The sequence below is a fragment of the Coffea eugenioides genome, chromosome 9, assembly GCF_003713205.1.
Source record: "Coffea eugenioides isolate CCC68of chromosome 9, Ceug_1.0, whole genome shotgun sequence".
Lineage (NCBI taxonomy): Eukaryota > Viridiplantae > Streptophyta > Magnoliopsida > Gentianales > Rubiaceae > Coffea > Coffea eugenioides.
This window is the reverse complement of record NC_040043.1, coordinates 13,899,349-13,923,271: the sequence shown is the minus strand read 5'-3', so window position 1 is coordinate 13,923,271 and position 23,923 is coordinate 13,899,349. Positions and strand designations below refer to the sequence as shown.

The 23,923-nt window shown below is 35.5% G+C and overlaps 3 protein-coding genes across 4 annotated transcripts; 1 reads left to right on the top strand and 2 right to left on the bottom strand.

Moving 5' to 3' along the window:
* Positions 1-638: 638 nt before the first annotated feature.
* On the top strand, positions 639-7,012 carry LOC113782973. Of its 2 annotated transcripts, none has more exons than XM_027328963.1 (3): positions 639-980; positions 1,282-1,387; positions 5,739-7,012. In XM_027328963.1, the coding sequence occupies exon 3, from the start codon at positions 5,856-5,858 to the stop codon at positions 6,771-6,773; it is 918 nt and encodes a 305-aa protein (XP_027184764.1). In that variant the 5' UTR covers positions 639-980; positions 1,282-1,387; positions 5,739-5,855; the 3' UTR covers positions 6,774-7,012. The 2 variants fall into 2 exon arrangements, with proteins under 2 accessions (XP_027184764.1, XP_027184765.1); XM_027328964.1 differs by having other exon boundaries at positions 5,730-7,012.
* Positions 7,013-14,348: 7,336 nt separating this feature from the next.
* On the bottom strand, positions 14,349-16,464 carry LOC113781905 (dihydroceramide fatty acyl 2-hydroxylase FAH1-like). The gene is made up of 6 exons (XM_027327767.1): positions 16,414-16,464; positions 16,163-16,255; positions 15,615-15,811; positions 15,227-15,332; positions 14,585-14,731; positions 14,349-14,465 (listed from the first exon to the last, which is right to left on the bottom strand). Exons 1-6 carry the CDS (start codon positions 16,462-16,464, stop codon positions 14,349-14,351), a joined length of 711 nt encoding a protein of 236 aa, XP_027183568.1.
* Positions 16,465-21,153: 4,689 nt separating this feature from the next.
* LOC113782707 lies at positions 21,154-23,069 on the bottom strand. Its single transcript, XM_027328611.1, has one exon. The coding sequence runs from the start codon at positions 22,731-22,733 to the stop codon at positions 21,378-21,380; it is 1,356 nt and encodes a 451-aa protein (XP_027184412.1). The 5' UTR covers positions 22,734-23,069; the 3' UTR covers positions 21,154-21,377.
* Positions 23,070-23,923: the final 854 nt, after the last annotated feature.

Sequence of the window (23,923 nt, the reverse complement as noted above, 5' to 3'; positions counted from 1 at the left end):
ATATAGAACTATAGTAAAACCTTTTTCAAATCATAATTATTAAAAATCTTACATATCCCAAATTACTTCATTTCACTACCGTACCGTTGATTAGTATTCAAATTGTTCATATTTCTTCCCTGAATTTGAATTAATTTAGAATAAAAAAGAGAATTAACTGTTACACTGACAGATTTACCAATATTGTTGGAAACTGAATATTTATCAATGAAGAAAAATGAATTGCTGGATTTTTTTTCTACTTAATTAAATATGAATATATAGTTCTAAATTTATGATTATTATAAAAATTTAAATTATCTAAAAGAGTATTTGTAAAAAATGAATATCTACCAAGTTTTTGATATGAGACACATGATTTGATATATACTATCATATCATAGTGAAAAGGATGTAAATAAATTTTTAAAAATTAGGAAATCATTGTACGTTTAAAATATATTAATTTTTTAAATTTAAAATAGATGAATATATAGGATTGTTGTTAATTTTTGTATTTAAATTATTTATATTTGTATAATTCAGAATAAATAAAAAAAAATCATGCTAAGACACCAACAAAATTCTAGTTAATAATTAAAAAAATATATACTAGCAAAACAATAATACTATTCCCAAATTTTCCGATCCCCAATAGTCTAATCCCCCAATTTAGCTACACCCCCGCACATCCCTCGTTCCCTCTCACTATCTCCTCTTTCACGCCGCCTCCGCCAGTCCGGCGTGAGATGAAATCCCTCACTCCAGTCCGCCGTGAAACGGGCAAGCTTCCAAGACGAAACCCCTCACTCTATCTCTTTCTCGTGCAAGTAAGCCATTTCTGAGCTTCCGCCAGATTGTCCGCTATTTCCGTTGATTGTCGAAGCCACAGCAGCGATTAGCGAGGCCGCCGGCGACACTATTTCTGTCTCTCACGGTTGCAGCTACAAAGAAGCACATTTTCCAGCTCTTCCAGCGGCCCAGCTCTCTCTCTCTCACGGGTAATTTTTTTTTTTTTTTATTTGTCAATACCCTAAAAGTTTCTGAAAATCCATTCTAGTAGATGGGGAATGCGTGTGTGGTATTTTTTGTGTTTTCATGGTGTTATTGTGTCTTTAAAATTCATGTTTTGGGGAAAAAAAAACTTTACTTATTTGTACTGCCTACTAATCCCACCGCTTAAATCTTGACTTGTCCGAAGAAAGCGAAAACTCGATTCCCAGTTCCACTTTCTCCTGCAAATAACGAACAGATCCATTCAATTAAAGAAAATTACAGTAGTATATTCTTTTTCTTGAACAGCAATCACTATACAGTAGGACAGTAATAAGGAAGACTCTTCTTCTCGTCCTAACTCCTAAAGGGCTTTGTGGATTCTCTGTCTTTCTCTGTCTCTATGGCTTTTTTGGTGAGTCTATCACACTGCTTCTTTGATCTTCTTCTTGTCTGTTTACTGGCTTGCTTGTTTCTGTGATTTCTTAGTTCTTTTTTTTGTTGTTGCAAAGTTAAAAGGTCCTTAATTAAAGTAAACGTTGATAATGGGGATGTGGCGTCGAAGAAGTTCTACGGAGGATAAGGATGTCAGGGATTAGAGGTAGGAAGACGGGGATTAGAGGATAAAGGATTTTTGTTTCAACTTCACTTGTATTGTATTGGTGTTCTTTTCTTTCGCTATTGGTAGATTGTAGTAATAATAAAATACAAACTGCAAGATTAAAAGCTCTTCTTGTTTTGCTCAAGCAGCGAAGTAGTTTTGCTTTTTTTGTTTGGATTTTGGTAGTATTTGAAAGGGTTGGGGTTGTGGAGGAGGAAATATTTCAGGACGCAGGTTAATAAGTGAAAGATAATAAATTAATAATATATATATGTATGTATGTGGATAATAGTCTATAATGGGGATGGGGGTGGTGGGATTATTATTATTATGGGAATATAAGAAGCAGTTTATTGGAGCAGTTTGTAAGGAGCGTGGTAGCAGTAGCAGTAGGATTATTTGCAGCATTTTATAAAGATTTGTTGGTGTTGGGGTGGGGATTGTGCTCTTATTAGTAGCTTGTAAAAAAAAAAATTGTCACAAATTTATGTAGTAGTAGTAGTAGTAGTGTTTTGATTGGGGGAGTGGAGTGGACGGCGAGCAGCATAGCCACGTAGAGAAAGAGGGAATTGGAGTCGGAGTACATAGTAGTGCTTGTTGCAAAGTTAGGTGTCCTTTGATCCTTTTCGGTCTGATGAGTCACTCATTTGAGTAATCGTGAGTCAGTGAAATGTTTTGCATTGAAGTCTAGGAAATTGGACCCCTTGTAGAGCTGGATGATGGCTCAATCTAATTAAAGGACCTCTAGAAGGAAGCTTTAATGGTTTTTTTTTTTTCGGTTTTCCTTTTTTTTTTTTTTTGTTGGGGGGGGGGGGGGTGGGGGGCTGGGTGGACAAGGATTTGCACAACATTGATAAAAGATTCAAATGCAAGAATGACTTCTAAATTTTGAAGTGTTATGCAGAATGAATGAATTCAAATGCAAGAATGGATAGGTCAAACCCATGCCATCTTAAAGTGTTCATTTTTTCCCCTACCATCTTGAAGTGTTCCCATCCCCTGAAATATTTTTATAGAAAAGAAAAAAAATGAGTGGCTGTTTGTCATATTATCTTCGCATGCTAGATTGATCTCGGTTTCATAAAAATATTTTCCTATGCATATGGCTAGACTAGAATTACACATTGCAACTGTATTATTATTTCATTTTAAGAATCCACAACTTAACCATAAATAAAGCTGAGATAAAATATATTAGACCTAGGCCTTATCCTATCAATCTTACAACAAAGCACAAAATATTTACGAGTAAATTTTGTTGCTAGACATGAGCCATTTAGTGAAGTTTTGTAGGGTTGCTCCATCTGCTCTGTAGTGCTTTTGAGTAAAATCAAGCAAATCTAACCATCTGAAATTTGGGTACTTCCTTGATGCCTGTCTCTCTACAAGATCTTCTGGAGGTTATATTAGTTTGTCTTCTCTAGGACACACAAAATATGCTAGTGATATCCTCTCTTTGTACCTGTTGACGATGGCTCAATGTAAGTAACTCTTGAATTCTCCATTTGATATTGCCTGCATGAGCCAAATTAGACCAATAATTGATGTACAATTGGCTGCTTAGGAATTGGTTAATTTCACTGCTGGAAGAGTGATGTTAGTGCATGCAAAAACTATAGACAGTTGTTCTTTTGACAATAACTTTTATTGGTCCAAAAATAACCTTCTTATTGGCCTTTAATTTAAGAATAATGTGTTGGTTCAAAACAAGTTGAGGTCTGATTTGGGGACAGTTTCAAGACCCATTACGGCCCTTCAAAAAACTTTATAGGAGAGGAGTTAGTTTTATTCTCTCCAAAACTTTAGATACAACAGTTTCTCTCCCTACATTTTATCTCTTCACAAATTACATTATTGGCCTTTTTTTACAAGTCATTCCTAGAATATTATTGGTTACCACCTACTTTAAATAGTTGCCATTTTTTTTACTATCAACAACTTTTGTACAAATCTTTGTACACTTGAAATTTCTCAATTCCAGTAAAGGACACATGATCAGTTTTGATTGCAATGATATACGTGTTTTTGTGGGTTCTTGGACAAATTTCATAGTTTTAGTTTCTATGCTATGACAATACAAGGTATTACGTGAGGGTATCTACTATTAATTATAGCTACTATTTTATCACCAAGATTGGGCACCCTACCTGTGACTCACTAACTCAACTTTGCACCCTTAACCATACTTAAGCTTTGTACCGACTCTTATATTAGCCTTCTGAGTTTCAAATAAGAGTCTTTGCCCTCTGAAGTCTTTCACCTGTAATGGTTAACAATATTTAGAAAACATGTTGAGGAAACGCACTTTTTTTTTGGTAGAACAACTGTCATCTTTTTAATCAAATTTTGTGTATTATTATGTACGTATCAAAATCCTATGAAGTCTGATTTGAAAGTGTTAAAACATACAAAACGCATATTGATTAACAAATCCTCTAAATTGGGCTTCTCATCATCATTCTAATGATTAAATTCTTCTTTTATCTGCTAATAAATAGCAATAACTGAGCTTCTGACTAGAGACAATTAGGATCAAAGCATGAATTCCTCCAGGGATTTTGTCAACTTATTTCTTGTTCTACCACATAGGCTTCCCTTGACAGACAGGAAGATTACCCCAACTTATTCTATAATCTATCAGAAACGAGAATTCTAGTTCAGGTTTTAGAACGAGAATTCTAGTTCCAGTTTTAGAACAAGGATTCTTGACTTTGGTTCTACTATAAACCAATGTTTAAGCTATTAATGCCAACCTCTCGATAGACACAACAATCATCCTTGTCGTCCATATATGCATACTAATTTAATTCCCTTTTCTTGATGATGCTGAGTGTGATGTACCTGAAACATCTTCTTAAACTCAGATTAGTTCTCCAATTATTGTAGCCTCAATTTTGCTATCTTTGACCTTCTTCATAAAAATGGAATCACTAGATCAAAAGTTGCTTGACCAAGAAACAGAGAGACAAGTAGCAGACCATCAGATGTACCAAAGATCTCACTTCTACAGACACGTGTCCACAGGTCCATCCCCTAAAAGAACCTGTAATATAAATTTCCTGTAATATAAATTTTATTTTCTTTGATTGATGAGGCTTTGTTTCTACTTAAACCTAGCATAAGAGTGCTCTCTAACTTGGTGAAGGTTTTTGAATTCCATACCCATCTATTCTGTTCAGTAATAGGGCATTTTCTGTTTCTTTTGCAAGAACCTATTGAGGTAAGTAACAAGGGTCGTGTGATCTTCATCATCAGATTCTGAAATAGGTTATTCTTGTAGATGGCAGTAGTAGATGCAGAAGCCTTAAGCTTTCCACTTATTTCTACAAACTTGTTTGTTTATCTCATTTTCCATCTTTTTCCAATGCTTCTATACTTCTATATTGGAAATTAGAATCCATTAAAAACAGAGGGGGAGGAACGAACACTAAACAGGCAACACACTTTGTGTGAGAGTCAAGTTTCCTTCAATTAATTCCACTTTTATTGCACCTGTAGTTAAATCACACCTGTAGTTAAACTTGTAGTTGATTCCTTCATAGCACCTCAAATTTCAAATTTGACACTTTAATTGCACCTAAAGTGTTTAGTTGTTCAATTAAATGCAATCATTGTTAAACTTGTAGTTGATTCCTGCATAGCACCTCAAATTTCAAATTGACACTTTAATTGCACCCTAAAGTGTTTTAGTTGTTCCAATTAAATGCAATTGTTGATACTATTAAAGAACTTATTGAATCATATTTTATATTTTTTAATTGCACCCTAAAGTGTTTTTGTTGTTCCAACTAAATACAATTGTTGATACTATTAAAGAACTTATAGAATCATATTTTATATTTCTTGTTAAAGGATATTTCCCCCCTTTTCTTGACAAATCTAGCTTAATTTCATTTCTTTTCTTCTAACCAATCCTAATTTCATTTCTTTTCTTCTCACCAATAATTTTGACAAATGATTTATTATTTTTGAATAATTAGTTCATACATTTGCATTTGGGGAGCACCCTTGCACGGCATGCACCCGATTAGTTTTTCTAGTTGGGTAGTATTAGCTTCCATTATGCCTATGATTACTTCAGCTAGTTGAGAGAAACTAGAAATCAGTTTCATTATTTTCTCACCACTGCACTGGTCTAATACACTAATAAATTAAGTCTAAACAGTAGCAGCAGTCTCCGCCTCCTCCTCCACCAGTTGAGGGCTAAGGCTTTTATCTCTCCATCATCTGTGGGGGAGAGGATCCGAAGAAGAAGGGGCAGGCACAAATCACATCATCGACAATGGCAGGTCTACTCTACCACGTGTTCTCATCCTCGGCTCTGCTCTCCTTGGGACTCTACCATCTCATCTGCACCACCAAGAACCACCTCAAGTCTCCCCGAGATTACACCGCCAGACCCTACCACCCTCTCCCCAACGGCGCCCACCGCCTCCTCCGCCATCTCCAGCTCTACCTCCTCATCCTTTGCCTTCTCGTCGCCTTCACCCACCAAACCCTCGTTTCCTCCGATTCCGACCCCCTCCTCAAGGGCCGCACCCCCGTCCACCGCTTCACCTCCCTCCAGTCCGCAGCCGTCCTCTTCCTCTTCCTCCTCCTCGCCCTCACCCTCCTCCTGTCTGAGTCCACCCCTCTCCTCCCATCCTTACCTCCAGATCTGTTCTTCGGCCTCGCCTCTGCCATCTTCTTCCTCCACTACTCCATCTCCTCAGCCTCCGCCTCTGTCCAGACCTCCGATCTCCAGGCTGAGTGCGACCGTGTCTCCGCCCGGGTCTCTGCCCTCTCCTCCCTCCTCTGCCTCATCCTCGCCTGCCAGCCGAGGCTCTTTTTCGCCGATGCCGGCCTTGCCGCCTCCCTCTGCCTCCAGGGCCTCTGGGTCCTGCAGACGGGCCTCTCCCTCCATGTTGACGCCTTCATCCCGGAGGGCTGCCACAAGCTCCTCGACGTGGTCAGTGGCGTCGAGGGCTCTACCAAGTGTGATCTCGAGGACTCCAAGCTGAGGGCCGTGGCCATCCTAGATCTCGTGTTCGTGGTCCACGTATTCTTTGTGCTTCTCATCCTCACGGTCACCTACGCCGTAGTCGCCAAGACACTAGGCTTAGGGGGAATTAGGGGATTCGGCTCTTACGAGGTCTTGCCTACCGTGGACTTGAATCACGATCACATTCAGATGAAGGCTATGTCAGGAACGCAGGCCTGACCGGCGTTGGAAGAATGTATACATAGCACCATTGGATATACTAGTACCAATTCCCACCCAAAAAAAAAAAAAAAGAAGAAAAGGGCAGGGTTAGTGTTCCAGCAACCTCCACCTCCTTTTCCTTTGTCTTTCTTCTCCTGTCATGACAAACACCTTTGTAATTCTTGGAACTTCTCTTTGTTGGTTCGTAGTAAATTTTTGCTTGCCTTAAGCTTGAAAAAAAAAGTTTCATTATTTTCCTTCAAAAGTTTCAGTAGTTTCATTATTTTCTTTTAAAAGTTTCAAATTTTTCGGCTTCAGTTTCTAATATCTCAAATATGTATTACCATCAAAAGAGCCATCTATTAAAAAAAAATAAAAAATCAAAGGAGCAATCTAATGAAAATCTAAAACTAGTGCCATTGTTGTGGGACTAATGAATTTCTAGTAGCATATGTTGTCGTACTTGTGATTCAATCAATTTTTTTTACCACATTGATGATTGGAATAAGGTAATATGGATAAAACACTTAAGGTACAAAGTGTCACGAAATTGAAGTTTGGGGGATGCAATATGGTATCAATATAGTTTAAGGTAGGAAAGTGATGTTAAGGTTATATTTTCTATCATCTTTTCTGAACATGATGTTAGGATTATATTTTGTTTGTGTAGTTTAAAAGCGCAGGACTAACTATTAGCTGCGGTGTAACTAACTATTTTGTCTGGGTTGGCGGTGGTTTAGTCCCCTCTGGATTCTTTTTGGGCCTCTTCGGATCCCCCTTCCTCTAATATAGAGTAAGTGTAGGTCTATCGTGTCTGAAAAAAACAAAAACAATTAGTCGCGGTCTAACTAATAAGACAGTTTAGATACAATGAGTCCATATCTTAAGTTTAAATGAACTAGTCTTGTTCTCAGTCTATGATTGACCTTATGTTCAAAATGGTCTTAAAAATGTCTACTGAATGATTCTACGAGCAGAAGATATCCTGTTAACAGAAAGAGTAAAAGTTGAATTGATACCTACATCTAGAAGGTACAAAAAAAAATTAGTTGAGACCAAATCTGCGTTGCTAATCGAATTTCTAAATTGGACAAAGGTTATTAGAAGATTGACACAAGTCAAAAATTGACTTGAACAAAGAGAACTTGATTCTTTAATACTACCATGATTCTCTTAAAATTTCAAAAGATGGAGCCATCCACATGAATAGAATAATGTACAGGATAAGTTAAGCAACCTTCCTTCAACTGTCAGGGCTTTCTTCAGTTCTTTTTCAGTTTTGCTATATCTTATTTTGTAATATGTTGGTTTATCATGACATGTTAGATGCATCAAAATTTCAATAATAGCCTCAAATTCCGATTTTTCATTCTTACCATATTTCATTGGTCTTATGTGCTGAACTTCTATTAGCTACGATACATATCATTGATGATATTCAGAGCAGATTTGAAATGAAATTTGATGAACATAAAGAATCAAATGTCAAGGTTAAAACTATGGACTCCACGTTGATATATTTTTTTCACATAAGGAGTTGCAAATGAAACATTTAAGATACTATAATTTGAGGTAGCGAGGGAGCTAAAACCCCAAGGTTTGGGGCGGAAAACTGCTTCAGTATACAATACTATATCACGGAAGTCATATTTTATTTACATAATAGATTAGAATTTAATTTTACATACACTGACAATATATACATTATCATGGTTGGATGCATGACACATATTCAAAATTTGAATTTCAAATTTAAATTTATTTTAGTTGTCATGTATCTAACGGTGATAGTGTATATACTATCAGTATATATAAGATTAATCCAATAGATAAAAGTTAGTATAGGTTAGCATAAATAACCAGCACAAGAGAGATGTTTTGATAATTTTAAAATTATAAAATTTTTTTTTACAGACAATAGTAATATTGAAGCAATGATTTGATTAACATTTCTATACACTAGACAATTATAGTTCTTGAAAAATGAATTCAAACAAAGATAATTCATTTATTTTTAAGTACCCATAATTTTAGGATTCTTCTTTTTTTTTGGACTAATTATTGATTTACATTTTGAATGTGTTCATCCTTAAAGTGGGGAGAAAATTTAATTACTTTACAAATTTATGAGGGCAATGCAAAGGAAAAAAGAACATTTTAAAATTTTAGAGGCGGAAAATGTAAGACAAAATTAGAAATTTTAAAGCTTTGCAAGCCAACTTTAAAAACTTTTCAAAGTTGAAAAGAAGCCCACCCTCAACTGAACATGGTTATGCATAGAAACTTTAACGACTTAAGGAACTATTTTGGTAACCAACAAAAAATAAAAAATAAAAATAGTTTTAAGGAACTATCCAACAAATTGATAGTTTTTTTTTTCTGACAACGATAACATTCATATAACTTAATCTATCCCATTGGGGCTAACAGGTATACAGACCTGACTAGATCAAAGAGGTATTTTGACACCTCTTTTGAACTTTTTCCACCGCAGGTGGGGTTCAAATCCCTGATCTACAGTCCAAAGAGGGACTTAAGCCTTGTTTGATAACTCAGTTTAGTACTTAAATTTAATAGATTCAAATATTAACATATTCAGACTGTTTGATAAGTAAAAATTAAACATCTGAATTAATTAAGTGGCATTGAATTTTCTAGGCAAAACTTGCTTCCAAGATAAAGTGATAAACTATTCACTTATCACTGAATGTGATATGTACTCAAATGTATTCAATTTAATATTTAACAATTTAATAATTTAATGGATTCAAATTTCAAATTTTAATTTTATTAAACGCATCATTAGTCCCTTTTTGGTAGCCAAGCCAAAACTCAGTGGTTCCAACAAATTGATAGTGCATTAGTGAAATTGTAATGCAATTCAAGTAAATAGTACCAACGCAGTGTAGTGCATACCACGTGTGTTTTCCTAGCAGCCATGTGAGTGAAGTTGGTACTTGAGATCAAATATCAATGCCACAAAAAAAAAGGATTGGGTTGGTAGAAATAATAGTGTGCTATCTTCAATGATCACAAGGGGTGCTAAGAAAACACACATGCCGCGAATCATAAAACCTCCTATAATTATAATAAGCTCCGTTTGAATTAACTGTTTCTGAAGGTATTTTTGAAATATTTTACTGTAATAATATATATGAAAAACTTTTTACTATAAGTGTTTTTCGTGATATTTTTAGAGGTGTTTTTGGAATACATTTTGGAGTATTTTTAAAATTTAAAAATTTTTGTAGTATTTTTTAACCCACCATCCCCTCCTTTCTCCTCCCTCTTTCTAAAATTTTTTTAAAAAGAGGGGATGGTGGCGGTGGTGGATAAGGGTGATAATGATGGATGATGGTGATAGATGAAAGAAGAAAATGATGTAAATTTTATTTCAATTTATTTTTTTATATATATTTGGAGTTGTTTTTGATATATTATAAGGATGTGGTATTTTTAGAGTTATTTTTGTTTGTATGTTACTATAATATTGTATATGAAAATTTTGTTTTTTAAAAAATGAGAAATCCAAACGGAGCTATAGTTTTTCATCATTCACCTTACATGTTTGGTTTGGAACTAAAACATGTTTCATTCTATTAAGAAGTTAATAGATTTAAAAACAAGTCTTAAATAAGTAACATTGTAACAATAACGAGCAAACTTTTACACTTTGATTCCTATTGAATAATTCTCATAGGGACTCAAAAGTTAACATTTGGAGGGCAAAACTAGTGAATAAGTATACTTAAGGAGGCATTCTTATATTTTTCCTAAAAAGCTCCATTGGCAAAGTTTAACATTTTCAAGGATACAAGTGAATTCGTACGTTACAAGTTAGATCTCTCCTATCGCAGTAGATTCTATTTCGAGGCCATTTCCAGGGTGAAATGAGTATTAATAGTTTGTTCGAATTTAGGATTTAGGATAGCTGATTGTAGAGATGTAATATTACATTACATCTACGAAAGTTTTCAATTGTGTGAAGTGAAGTATACCCATCCTAAGAGCCAATAAGAATTTTTAAGGTCTCCAAATTTGAACCATAGGTTAGTTTGGCCATATAAAAATAAAAAACAAAAGAGAGCAGCATAAAATAAAATAAAATAAAAGACTTTCGGTTATTTTTTGGGCCAGATGGCCAAGCTCAGGTATTTATAGATATTTATAAATCAAGATCTACATGGCTGACTTTCTTCATGAAGCAAATAGAACTAAATATTTCTAATTATTGATCCACATGCTTGATACAGAAGATGGTTCATGATTATATTGGAGTGGCTGCGGTCGACATGAAATTACGTACAATTTTGAAGGCACTCCCTACCTGTCTTCACCAAGATACACTCTGATGCGCGGGGTCGTGGCGCACTCCTCCGACTTGGTTTGCCGGCTCGGATCCTAAGTATTCGAGCCGGAATACATTCCGGATTACAAAAAAAAATACACTCTAATGGAATCCAAGGCAAGAGTTCCAGCTTGTGAACATCTTGCCATGCACTTGATTGAATTGGGTACATCAACTAATATTATTAATTGGTCCGACCAAGGAGAGTGGCAACATCTTGGTATGGATTCACTTTTATTTATTTATTTATAGTGTAGGTTCACTTTGCATTCTTGTTTATTTGTTTACTGCTTTTCATTAGGGAAAATAATTGATGCACAAAACCCTTTGGATTTATTCTAGCTTATCCCTTTTTATATGGTTTTCGATCTAATTCTAGCTAGGATTTATTTTTAGAGATGGAGTAGTGGATAATTGCTCATAAGCTATCTTGAAACTAGATGCATTCCCTAGATACCAAACTAAATAAATAAATAAATAAAAAGCAAAAGCACATTCCAAGTGGAATGCATTGTAACTAGAGGTATTCTCACACAACGCACAAAAAAGCACATTCCAACTAGCAGGGAAAGAGATTCTCCTAAACGCAATCACTATGGCGAGCAATACCTACATATGCAATGTCATGTTTCAAACTTCCCGTGAAACTTTGCAAAGAGATAAATGTAATGATGGCAAAATTCTGGTGGGGAGAAGAAAATCGAATTGGAAAATTCATTGGTGCTTGGGAAAAAAATTAACAACTGTGAAGGATGATGGTGGGATAGGATTTAGGGATCTCAAAAGATTTAATAAAGCATTGCTAGGAAAACAAGTATGGAGACTCCTAACTTGTCCAAATCTTCTAGTCAGTAAAGTTTTGAAAGCAGAGTACTATCCAAAAGAATCACCTCTGAGGTGTAAAGTAAAGAGGAATTCATCTTGGATATGGGAAAACTTAATGGGAGCTAGAGAAGAGGTAAACATGGGAGCTAGAAAGAAAATTGGAAATGGAAGAAGTACAAGAATCTGGAAAGATACATGGATATAGGATTGCAAGAAGGGAAGTTAAGTTCTCCTAAGTCTCAAGGATGCAAGCTTAACATGAATTGATCTCATATTTCAGATGGAGCAGAACAGCTAACTTTCAGGACGTTTAGCCCAAATAAGTCTAGAAAAATCCTTAAAATCCCCATCAGTCTAGCAAGAAGACCAGACAGCTACTTTTGGAGCCACAGTATCACAGGGTATACTGTTAGATTAGCATATGAAACAATGACCAAAGATGAGAGATAGGAGGAAAAAAAAGCCAACAGTGAGGGTGAGACAAGTTTTGCAAGAGAGAAAAAAAGAGCTCGGAAACAGCTATGGAAAATGAAAATCAAGCAGAAACAGAAATTGTTCATCTGGAAATGTCTAAATCATGTCTTATCAGTTAGAGAAACTGTATTCAAAATGACTAGAAAAGGTGAACTGATTTGCCAAAACTGTGGGAAGGATGCTGAGACATTGGAACATCTCTTCTTTCAATGTAGAAAGGTAGGAAATATTTGGAAGATGGCCCCCCTTCAATGGGGTGGTCTATCTGAGCACACAGGAAATTTCAGGATTTGGTGGAACAAGCTGATGGGAGCTAGGAACAGAAAAGATGGCATGGAACATATAGCTCTGACAGTTGACATACTGTGGCAGATTTGGAAGGTTAGAAATGACAGGGAGTTTAAAGACAAAGAGAGGCACCCAATGGAAGTAATCCGAAAAGCAGTAAATGATTGGGAGGAATACTACCAAACTCAACATAAACTGGCACAGGTAAGCATTTCAGAAACAGAGGCAGCTGTAGAACAAGATCAAAGGTTTGTACAAGAAGAAAATATGCTGAAAATAGGTGTGGAAGTAGGACAACACAAGAAAGGGCAAAACATGGGGATATGGATATCTGCTGCAAACAACCTGAACCAGTTGCAAGCAGCATGGAAATTGAGGGAAAGAAGTACTGGCTTGAAGGTCCTAGACCACCTGTAGGCCATTAATTAAACTGGCCTTAAGTAAGGCGAAGGAACAAGGGTTGGAGTTTATCAAAGTTCATACATCATGCACCCAAGTCCTAAGCTTAATCAAAAAGGCATCCTCAAGTGACATTAGAATTTCTGCACACATGGAAGACATCAAAGCCTTTAGCCCATTGTTTAGGAAATGCTCATTTGACCGTCCAGGCTTTGAATAGAATAGGCTAAGTAATATGTTGAGGAAACAAGCTCAAAACATAGTTCTTGATGAGGAATTCTTAGGTCCTCAATATTTTAGTGCACTTTTGTATAGCTCAATATGAGCCCTTGCTCAAAAAGTGTATCCTTCTTTAGTCATAAATAAAATCTTATGTCATTTCACGAAAAAAAAAAACTAGGAGTTATTTAAAAAAAAATAAAAAGAAAAAGAACAAGATAGGAGACGACGAAGATAAATGACCTGAATTTTTGTTCTCTCAACTATTTTGGTGTCATTTTCCTTACTTTCTCTTGTTTTTTTTATTTTCCAAATGGACCTGACGACATTTTCATTGCAAAATTGCCCCTCAACAAACAACATTTGATATATTGCACCAGCCAAAAAGCTTGGAACCAAATTGGCGCTAGCAAAAAGTTTTAGGGATTAATGGTGTATTTAACAATGTAGCACTGTTTGATCTCAATTCAATGTCAATAGACCCTAGAACTATCTCCAAATTGTCTATGAAAGAAGAGAAAAATACAAATAGACAAAAAAAAAAAAAAGGTTTTAACAGCTGCAATGGTTCGAAAAAATTATGCTTCCCAAATTGGTGAAAAATGGATAAATTTATATGCAAAACAGTACATCGTCCAAGATGTTTTGCTGGTTGTTGATGGAGCAGATTCCTGTGGTCACATTGCAAGACATGTAATTTGATGGTTCTACAGTTAGAGGATTTTATAAAGTACCCCTAGACAACCTTAAACTATTTCTAGAAGTAAAATTGGGATGAACAAACTTTCTTGAGATTTGTTGTACACTCTAAATTCTCTCTTTAATACTATAGTTCTACTATTATTTACGCAAAGGTTAAAATCAGACAAAATAAGTAGAATATACCACTACAAGAAGCCTAGTATTTGCTCCAACATAATAGCCTAGGCATGCATTCCATGTCAAAGCTAGGTCTAGGATCCATTCAAGAAACTCCAGCACCTGAGAATACATACATGCATGTATATATCAACTATTTCCTCCAGAATTATTACATCATTTCACCTAAGCTTTTTGCCTGATTTGGGTGGAAGTGTTCCAAAAACCCTATCCCAAAAGGTTGAAGTGATTCCAAATCCCTTGTCCTGAATTCTGAAATGATGGTTCATGTGGTATCTCTGTGATCACGCAAAAAAAAAAGAAAAACTTAGAAATTTTATGATCTTTAGGCTTGTTTGAGTAATTTACAGTTGAAAAAAAAAAAGAAAAAGAGAATTTTCTCTGAGTAATTATCTACCTTCATTTTACTAGAGACTCCTTGCAATGGCTTTCCATGGTGCAGGTAGTAATGAGTGCAATCATACATAACATATCCCAACAAGCCACCTCCAAGTAGAGCCGGGGCATACAGTGTTGGTGTTAGGAGCTTAATCAGGTTCCAGAACTGAATTTACATAGAACCAAAAGAACGGTAAATGAGTTAGGAAAACCTCAGAAAATTTTCATAGGTACAACAAAATTTTGCTAAAGAAAATAGCCAAATAAAATTTGGCTTTAATTTATTAGTTGTTGAATGTTTGTTTTTAGCATAAAAGTTAACCCCAAAGCAAAGGCGGTTAAAGTATTTCTACCAAAAAAAGACGTTTAAGGTATAGAGATTTTGAATCTAAATCATGGAGGCAGAAGCTAATTTACCAATGATATTAAACTACCAGTGAGACATAAGCCAAATACATTTCCATTACCAGATTATGTTTTGATCTTTTGTCTGATAAATTCAAGGCCGGAATTCAATTTGAAATTTATCTAATTCTAAGGATTGTCATGATCTGCTTAAAACTAAAATGACCATATTGTATTGTTAAATTCTTAATGTTGAAAGCTCAGATGCCACGTTTGAAACCAGTCTTTACAGTCTACAAACGAAAATGGTACTTACTGGCACAAGCAAGATTGCAGTTGCAGCAGGAGGAAAAACAAGTCGATATCCATCCATTGGGTGCTTGTGATGGCATCCATGAAGAAGGTAGTGAATTGTATTTCCCCTGTGTCACAACAATTTTTCATTCCCAGCATCTTTGGATACTTTAACAGCCAAAATAAGACTATTAGTACTTTTGTTACACTTTTGGTGTTATACTTTATAGTACGTCATGGATTTAAGTTATACTTACCGTTAGAGAATATTAAATGAGAGGACACGTATCACTCTACAGCATTATGTAACACTAAAAGTGTAACGGAGGATCCATACTTAAAATGAGTTGAGAAATTCTAACTTAGAGTGTCCCTGCAAGAAACTTTAAGAGGAATCAGTGATAACTTACCAGTATGTTTTGGTTTTAATGTGGAAAAGAAAGCGATGCAGAGTGTACTCCAGCAATGTCCATATAAAGATGCCTGCAGCGATCGTTGCAGCTAACTGATTTGAAGAAATGCCCATATTCACAGATGACTTGACGAACCAGCATACAACAGGAAGCCACACAAGAGGAATCACCCACCAGGTGTTAAGTGTTAAAAACTGTTCCAAATTCAATTCAAGGAGCAGAAGTGATTAGAATTCATTTCCAACTTTCATGTTTAATAAGCCTGTGAAATATTACTTTTCATAAAATCAACCTTGACCTGGTTGATGACTTGAAAATGAATCATTGGAGAGCACAATTTTGAGTTGCATGTTCATGATCTTCATAATTTTGCAAGTAAAAGACTTACAATAGATGAATATTATTGTGTACTCAATATTCAATCAGTGATACTTGAACGTGGAACTTCTGAGTTTAAACACCATAGTATCACACTTCTAATGCTTCAAGAATGCGAAAACGTATTAAAATCCACAAATATTGATAGGCCAGATGATGAGTAATACCTCTAGAAGATCATTTTCGAAAAATCGGGGGCTTTCTTTGCAAACAATAGGCTGGTGTACCCATTCCTCATAATCTTCTCCAAGATGGCCGACCTGTGAATTAGAAACACCTGAAGTTGAGACAACTGAAGCAGGATGATAAACAAATAAACACAGAAGCTGGACTTGGTTATTAAAAAATCAGGTAATATTATATGCATTATCAACTACAAAGCTTAATGGTTAGAAACTGAAGTCGTACGAAATCTAACCTGGAAAACAAGTGGCTTGTTCAAATCCACAGTGAAGCCTTGTGCGACCATCTTGGCACCTTTAAAAACGAAGTTAGTAACAAATAAAACTCTTAGCCAAGAGAAAAATGAAAGAAAATTCCCATATGACGCTTTGCATCATTATGGACCACATTAAGGCAGGGGAAGAAACGAGCATAATACATAATCAAGCACAAAAGAAAAAGGACTCATTAAGCAATACTTTTCTCTGTTATTTATTCATTTATTTTTCTTTTGCTGGTGAGAACATTGAGGTGCAATAAGGCCACTAATTTGACGTAAATATTATCATACAATCTGAAGTTGAATTCATAATTCTTCGTTTGTATAATCTAACAGCAAGTTAAAGGGATTAAAAAGAAAAGAGAGAACAATTCATGGTATGATATCATTTTTTGTCATTGAATCTGTTTCTGTGTACATAAGACGATGCATGAATTTTTCACATCATTCACTGGCTTTTGAATAGGTAAGTTTTGTATTACATAATGCGATAAAAATGTCACCATTTCATGCAGGAAGGGAGACAACTAAAACATCGAAAATCCACACATTTGTTCTTCTTTTTCTCCCCCCAGTTAATGTTGGAAAACTATAAGTTTGATTGGAATTTGCTCCTCGAGGATCGCATAGAATGTCTCATACAATGATAATTAACCAAAAAACAGTTCATGCAAAATCAAATGATTTATAACATGCAAGGAATTTTAGGAAAATAAACTTTATGAATTTGAATCGGATTAATCCTTTCTGGGGCTGATTACTTGAGGAAGAATTTTGAATACATATGAAATTTAGAGTGAAAAGTTTCATATCTTGAAAAATGGAAACAGAAAGAATATTGAACGATCATCTCAAGAACATGAAACATTTTCCTGTAAATAAATGTATACATGAGGATAACTTACCCAGGACAATGCTAGATTCTCTTGAAGCAATTAAGAATTGAAACCCTCTTTCTTTTCGCTCGAGTGAAAATAAACCAAATTGGGGATATGAAGTTCTTGGTATATTTAGCCTCCGAGGTAAGGGGCGGAGTGGAAAAGGGGAAAATTTGAACTAGTGATGCAAAATCCTTTTACTGAGTTAGTATGCCTACAATAAAACTGAGGATGCCATACATAATTTGTGCTAACGGGATATAAGGAGAACCATACATACAAGGGCATATAGAAGGGAGATGTCTATCAGCGAAATTAATTTCCCTTCATGCTAGAGGCTGAAACTCCTTACAACACCTCAAATTGCTCTCAACTCTTGAAGTGTCAAATTACCCTCAACTTTTGAAGAGAATTAGGCTTTACAGAAATTTTAAGATCGTCTAATGCACTTTAAATTCATATTTAGGCAAATGATATTGAAATTTTCTCTGTAGACATGTACAGGCAAGTTTTAATTTGCACCGTGAAACTTTACGCGAGTTTTCATTTCGATCCCCAAACTTCAATCTGGGATGCTTTGCTTCTTGAACTCTTGAGTCTATTGTACTTTGATTTACTTCGTAACTGGTTTTATAACCCGTGCTACACACGAGAATTATAAATTTAAAAAATAATTAAAATTTAAAATAAAGATATAATAGTTAATAAAAAATGATCTAAAATCCTTACAATGAATGCAATTCAAACTAAGAGTGCATGAAAGTTTTGTACAACTATATAAATATTAATTCTTATCTAAATTTGTAATTACGCTTGAAAGATGTAGGCATATTTTTCTTTGACATTTAATTTTCAACATTGTTTTCAACAATTGTAGCTGTGACTCTTTTCAGGACCCTTGCATATATATATATTTGAAAATATTCAGAATTGCTTCATTGCTTCATTCTTGTGTTTTAACATAGGACGCACTTGATTGAATTTCTTGAAATCAAGATACAAAGCAAAATCTATTGTAATTTATTGAAACTTTCTATAAAAACTACCTAATGTATAATTTTTAATTCATTAGAAATTAAGAAGTCAAGAATAACATGAATATTTGAAATATTAAATTAGATTATTTTTTTGAACCCAAGAATTCTAAACCCTAAAGTCTCTACCTTAACAATTGGACCAAGGCCTCTTGGGCATTTATAAACATGCGTATATAAATATTTAACAGTTTCATATAGGAAACGTACTTGTCCACCCCATAATCTAATAGTATCTTTGCAATTCTTGCTTAACTTCAATATCCAATCCATAATTATTCTTCACCTTTTTCGACCAAAGCTAAAACTATCCATCATTATAGCACCAAACGAAACCTTCCAAATTTGCCAAAAGAAAAATAAATACAGGTTTTAAATTTTTAGTAGATGATACTCTGAAGTGATTATGACACAATTAAGTCATGAAATATAATTAACATATCAAAATTCATATTTGAAACACTAATTGTTATACCTTTATCTTACGATGTTATAGTTTCTTTGAAATATGTATAGATTCTGCAAAAAGAAATAAAAAGGATATGAAAGTTTTTCCTAAACATAAAAATAAAAAGAAAGCCATTAATAGCAATGTAGATGGAGGCCTATGTAAATATGATGGTAAAATTACTCTGTCTTGTTTTCAAAAGATATCCAAATCAGCCCATAAGGAAAATGACGGACCATTATTAGCCACACATCAATTTTTAAGGGGATGGGCTACTTTCTCATCCGGTGATACTTATCTCCCTTTTTATCCTCTCTTCCTTTCCCAATTCACACGGTTTCCTACTTTTCGTCTCTAGACTCTTTCAACTTTTCACTTTTTATTTTTTGTCATCGTCACTGTAGATTCTTTCAGAGAGAAACTTTGGATCTCCTGTTTTTGGAGTGTTTTTCAAAAACTAGTTTTTCAAATACAATAAAAGTTACAACAAAGTACTCTAAAAGATAATCTAAAAATTAGTTTAAAATTTTTTAAAATTTTACCAAATATCTCATAATAAAGTGTCAATAAAAAATATTTCAAAATATTTTCTAAAAATATTTCAAAATATACTCTAAAAACTCTGCTACAGCAAAGTTTTTTAAAAATATCCCCAAAAACAGCTAATCCAAACGGAGCTACATAATGTAGCAATAAGTGGAAAGTAAGGTTTAAACCCTTGACTTCCCATTCCACCAAACCTTAAGAACTTAGTGGTGGCCAATAGCCTAAAAGCCGTTGATTAACTTGGTTAACCTTTTGCTCTTCTTGATACTCTCCAATTATATTTTTCAGTCACTCTTTCTCCCTTTCCTTCCATCCTTGTACTTCCCTCTCCTCCCCTTCTCTCACCGCCACACTATCTTCAAAGTTTTCAATTCTTCTATAACTTCTTCATGCACCTTACTCCAATCACGCAATTCCTACCTTTTTACCTAACAACATTTGCCTCAATTTCCTTCAAACCATAAATTGAGACTTATAATTGTACATCGAACCAATCTTTGTATCTAATTTCAAACTAAGTTATTCTGTTTTGTTTTGTAACCAATGACCAATTAGAAGGAATTCAAAGATTTTCTAGAAAAAGAAGAAGATTCTGCCATGACTAAATTGGGCATCGATAGTTGTGTGAGGCAGAATTGTTTCACCAGTGGTTTGTGACGAAACTTAATTGTAGAACCATATTTAATGGCTTATATTCATTTTTCAAGATTCATTGTAGTCTACGAATTTGTGATTATTTTCAACGAATGGCAGATAACCATAACCAGTCTCAATCTCCAAGCATGGCATTTTTCTTGTTTAAGCCAGGAAAAGCAAAGGAATTTTAGCACCAAAAATGAAAAGGAAAAAAAATGTAAAACTAGGTAACCAGTAGGTACAACATCTGTAAGTTTGTCTGCAACGCTACCATATAAATGTCTGTAACGCTACCATACATTGAGGAATACTTGTAGAATTAAATATTCTTCTCACTCTTGAAATTATTTTTTTATTGTTATTTTTTCTAATTGATTAATTTATTACAAGAAAATTAGTTTCAAAGGCGGTCATTAATATTTTAAAACCTCAAGGGTGAACTTTGAAACTATCAAAAACCTCAAAGGAGGTCTCTAAAATAGTAAAATTATCTTGTCATTTACCGGGCTAGGAAGTCAATAAAGGCCACTACCCTGGAATCAGCCATCTGAAATGTCCTACCAACTACGATAAAGAAACTCCAGAGCCCACTGAATTGCGCACAATCTTCGGAACAAAATTCAACACAAACAAACTATTTCTCTCTTTTTTTTTTTTTTTTCTTTAATCCTAGCTGTAAGTATCAGATACACATATCCTTTAGCGTTCTTGGCAGAACAATGATATAATTGAAACAACACGACATATCAGACAAGGATGGCAACTCAAGGAAGAAAAGAGTAATATTTTTTGACAAAGAAGAGAATCCACCAATGAGTTACGAGTGTAATGGAGAAGCCTTTCAACCTTATAATACACCAATGAACCTTGATCTCGGATAAAAACATATAATAACACTGAGGAAACATCCCTGCAGCATCTCATCTTCAGATGCTTGTAATTCTTTATTCTTTTATGCAGAAACACTAGAATGCAGGTGGAGAGCAGAAAGCCGCCACACTAAATTCTGGACCTACAAAATGCCATCTTACCCAACCCAATTCTGTGCAGGTCATCAAAGATAAGACACAAGATGTAGGGCATTAGCCTGATCAATAAGAACCCTTAAACGTTCGGGCAATTACAAGAAAAATCGACTTTTATAGCATCACTCAAAGCAGACTTGTCATTGTAATTCAAGAAATGAGTATCATATACTATGTTTGATTGTTGCAGATTTACAGTTCAATGTACAACACTTCAGGTTCAGGACCAACCAAAGGTTGAAGATTCTGTCAAACGTAACCTCATAGAACAAAAACAGAGCTTCACAAGAAGACTCCATTAGGAGCAAATGAAAGATGAGCCAAAATTTATGAAAACGCCAACACTAACAGTCAAGAACACCGAATGTTCCAACTAAGCATTTGGGTTAAAAAACCTGATCACAGGCCAAGTTAAGCATCTAACTAACTTTCCACCAGATTTCTTCAGAAAGCACCAGGACAAGATGAACATCAATGCAGATATCTTGCCTCCAAAAAGTCCAATGAGAACAATTAAACAGAGCATCAAATACCCAGAATTCCCCTTGTTCAAGATTTCCTCCCCTTCCCTGCTAACAACTCCATCGACATCCCCCTCCTCCAGCAGTACACCGGAACTGGAGATGATATTCAATGCCTCTTCCCCTTCACAGCTTCCAATTGAAATGGATGATATATCGCTGCTAGATTTTAGCTCTCCTCCATTCCCATATTCGCTGTCTTGTTCTTCAGATGCCATCGCATTTTCCTCTCCAATTGGACTTATTTCACCTTCCAATTTTCCTTCTTCTTTCTTCGCCCTTCTTGATTTTCTTGAAAAGATGTGCTTCATCTTGGTTTTCATCTTGGCTCTGCGTGATTTTCTTTTCTTAACTTCACAGCTGCGCTCCTCTTTATTCTCCAAAACCACCACCTCCGAGTCTGATCCTTGAAGATCCAACTTTCCATCACAACTGAATTCATCAGATTTCTGTTCCTGAGATTGTATATCTTCAAGAAAGGGCTCCAAGAATCTCATCGGCTGAATAATCTCAACTTTGCCAACTGGATCAATCGATCTCTGATCCTGGAAATCAGAACCACCTGACTTATATGTCTCCTGTTGCCCCTCTTGGTCCAGAGACACCTTAAACCCTTTATTCTCTCCCTTTTCCTTCCCAATTCTGAGAAATTTTAAAACCATCAATCTCAGCCTCTTCTTCGCCTCAGAACAGGGAATAAACAATCTATAAACATGAATCCCCACATACTCTACAAAGAACAAGAAGAATGCCGACATAGTTAGCCCCAAAGCGAATTTCTTAGTCCCCAACGCCAAAACCACCACAAAAGACATCCTCAAAACCGCCAGTAAAACCCCTTTGAAATTCTCATCCTCCTTTTTAAGCTCATTGACGGATTCTCCACCAGTGTCCTCCACCGTAGTACTCAAAAGGGTCGAAGGCAAAGGCGAAGATGAAGACGATGACGAAGAAGAAAGCTCCGGAGGTGGAGAAGACAAAGGCGACGGCGGAGGGGATGTCAATATCGAAGAATTTGTTTCGTTCTTTCTCATCTTGGACGACTTCTTAAATCTCTGACGATTCCTGACAACTATATCAACCAGGGAAGTTGGGAAACCGGTTTCCACCACCAGCGGTGGTCCGCCGAGACGCCTCTGCGAGTCAAGATGATCAGTTACCAATTGCGAAATCTTGGTATTCTTCACCTTCTTCCACGGAAAAGGCATGATTGGAATCGGGATTGAGAAGAATTCTCTCAGCCCTTTTCACAAACACCTCAAAAGCATTCAATTTGTGCGCTAATTTTCAGAATTACCAGCCAACGAATTCAACCCAGTTGTATTTCTCGACAAAAACCCGTCAAGATTGACAACAAACGAATCTACAAAGATGGGATTTCAAGGTTGAAATCCCCAAATCTTTCTTGGTTTCTTTGTTTTATTTCGATAACATGCATGTTTTCTACAGAAATTCAAGGAAGGACTCCTGGAAAACAGAGTGATCAAGAACGGCAGAATTTAAAGCGCCTTCCTTTTTGGAAAGGTCACTAAGCAGTCTAATGATTATTTTGCTTTTGGGTTATACAAATGGGAACTGTAGTACAAATCCTAATTGGCGCAGGAATTGGACAAAACGGAGTAAATAAGCGCGTGGGAAACCTGTCCTTGGGAGTTGGACAAAACGGAAGCGCGTGGGAAAGCTGTCCCTGGGAGGTATCAATTGTGATTTGGGTTGTCTGCCGCGTAGTAAATAAACCCGGCCTCAGCGGGATCTCAGTGCAATAAAGGGTACCTATAGACTATAATTCTATACTAATAAACCACTGGGCCAATGGCTCAGTGGCCATCAGGGAGGGGCTTAAGTCCCTCCTTGGACACCTTCATCTGCAGCAAAAAAAATCTAAGGGTTGTGTCATAATACTTTTTTGGTCTAGTTGGATCTGTATACCCACTAGCCCCCTACCACAGCCTCCTTAAGGTTCCCCTCCCCCTAGATTAGAATAGAGTAGGTTATACAAATGTATTTTTGCTGACAAAAAAAAAATAAAATTCTATACTAATAAACAAATACTAATACATTTAGTTATGAAAAATAAAATAATTATTGAATTAGTGGTTGAATGGACCGAGATTTTACTTATTGAACCGACAGATATTTGTCTAGTTTAGAGGTTTGTTTCATATCCAGTCTAATTACCAACTCAGTCCAATTAAGTGGCCGATTCACAAGATTAATTAGAAAAACTATCGAGTTGGACTGGGTTTAATAACTGTTTATATATATATATATATATTTATATATATCTGTGTGTGTTTGGAGGGGAGGGGGAGCTAGGAAAGCTCCGAAGATTCTATGAAAAATAAAAAATGTCGAAGTAAGTTGTGACCTACAAATAGGAAGATGAGGAGAGTTGGGT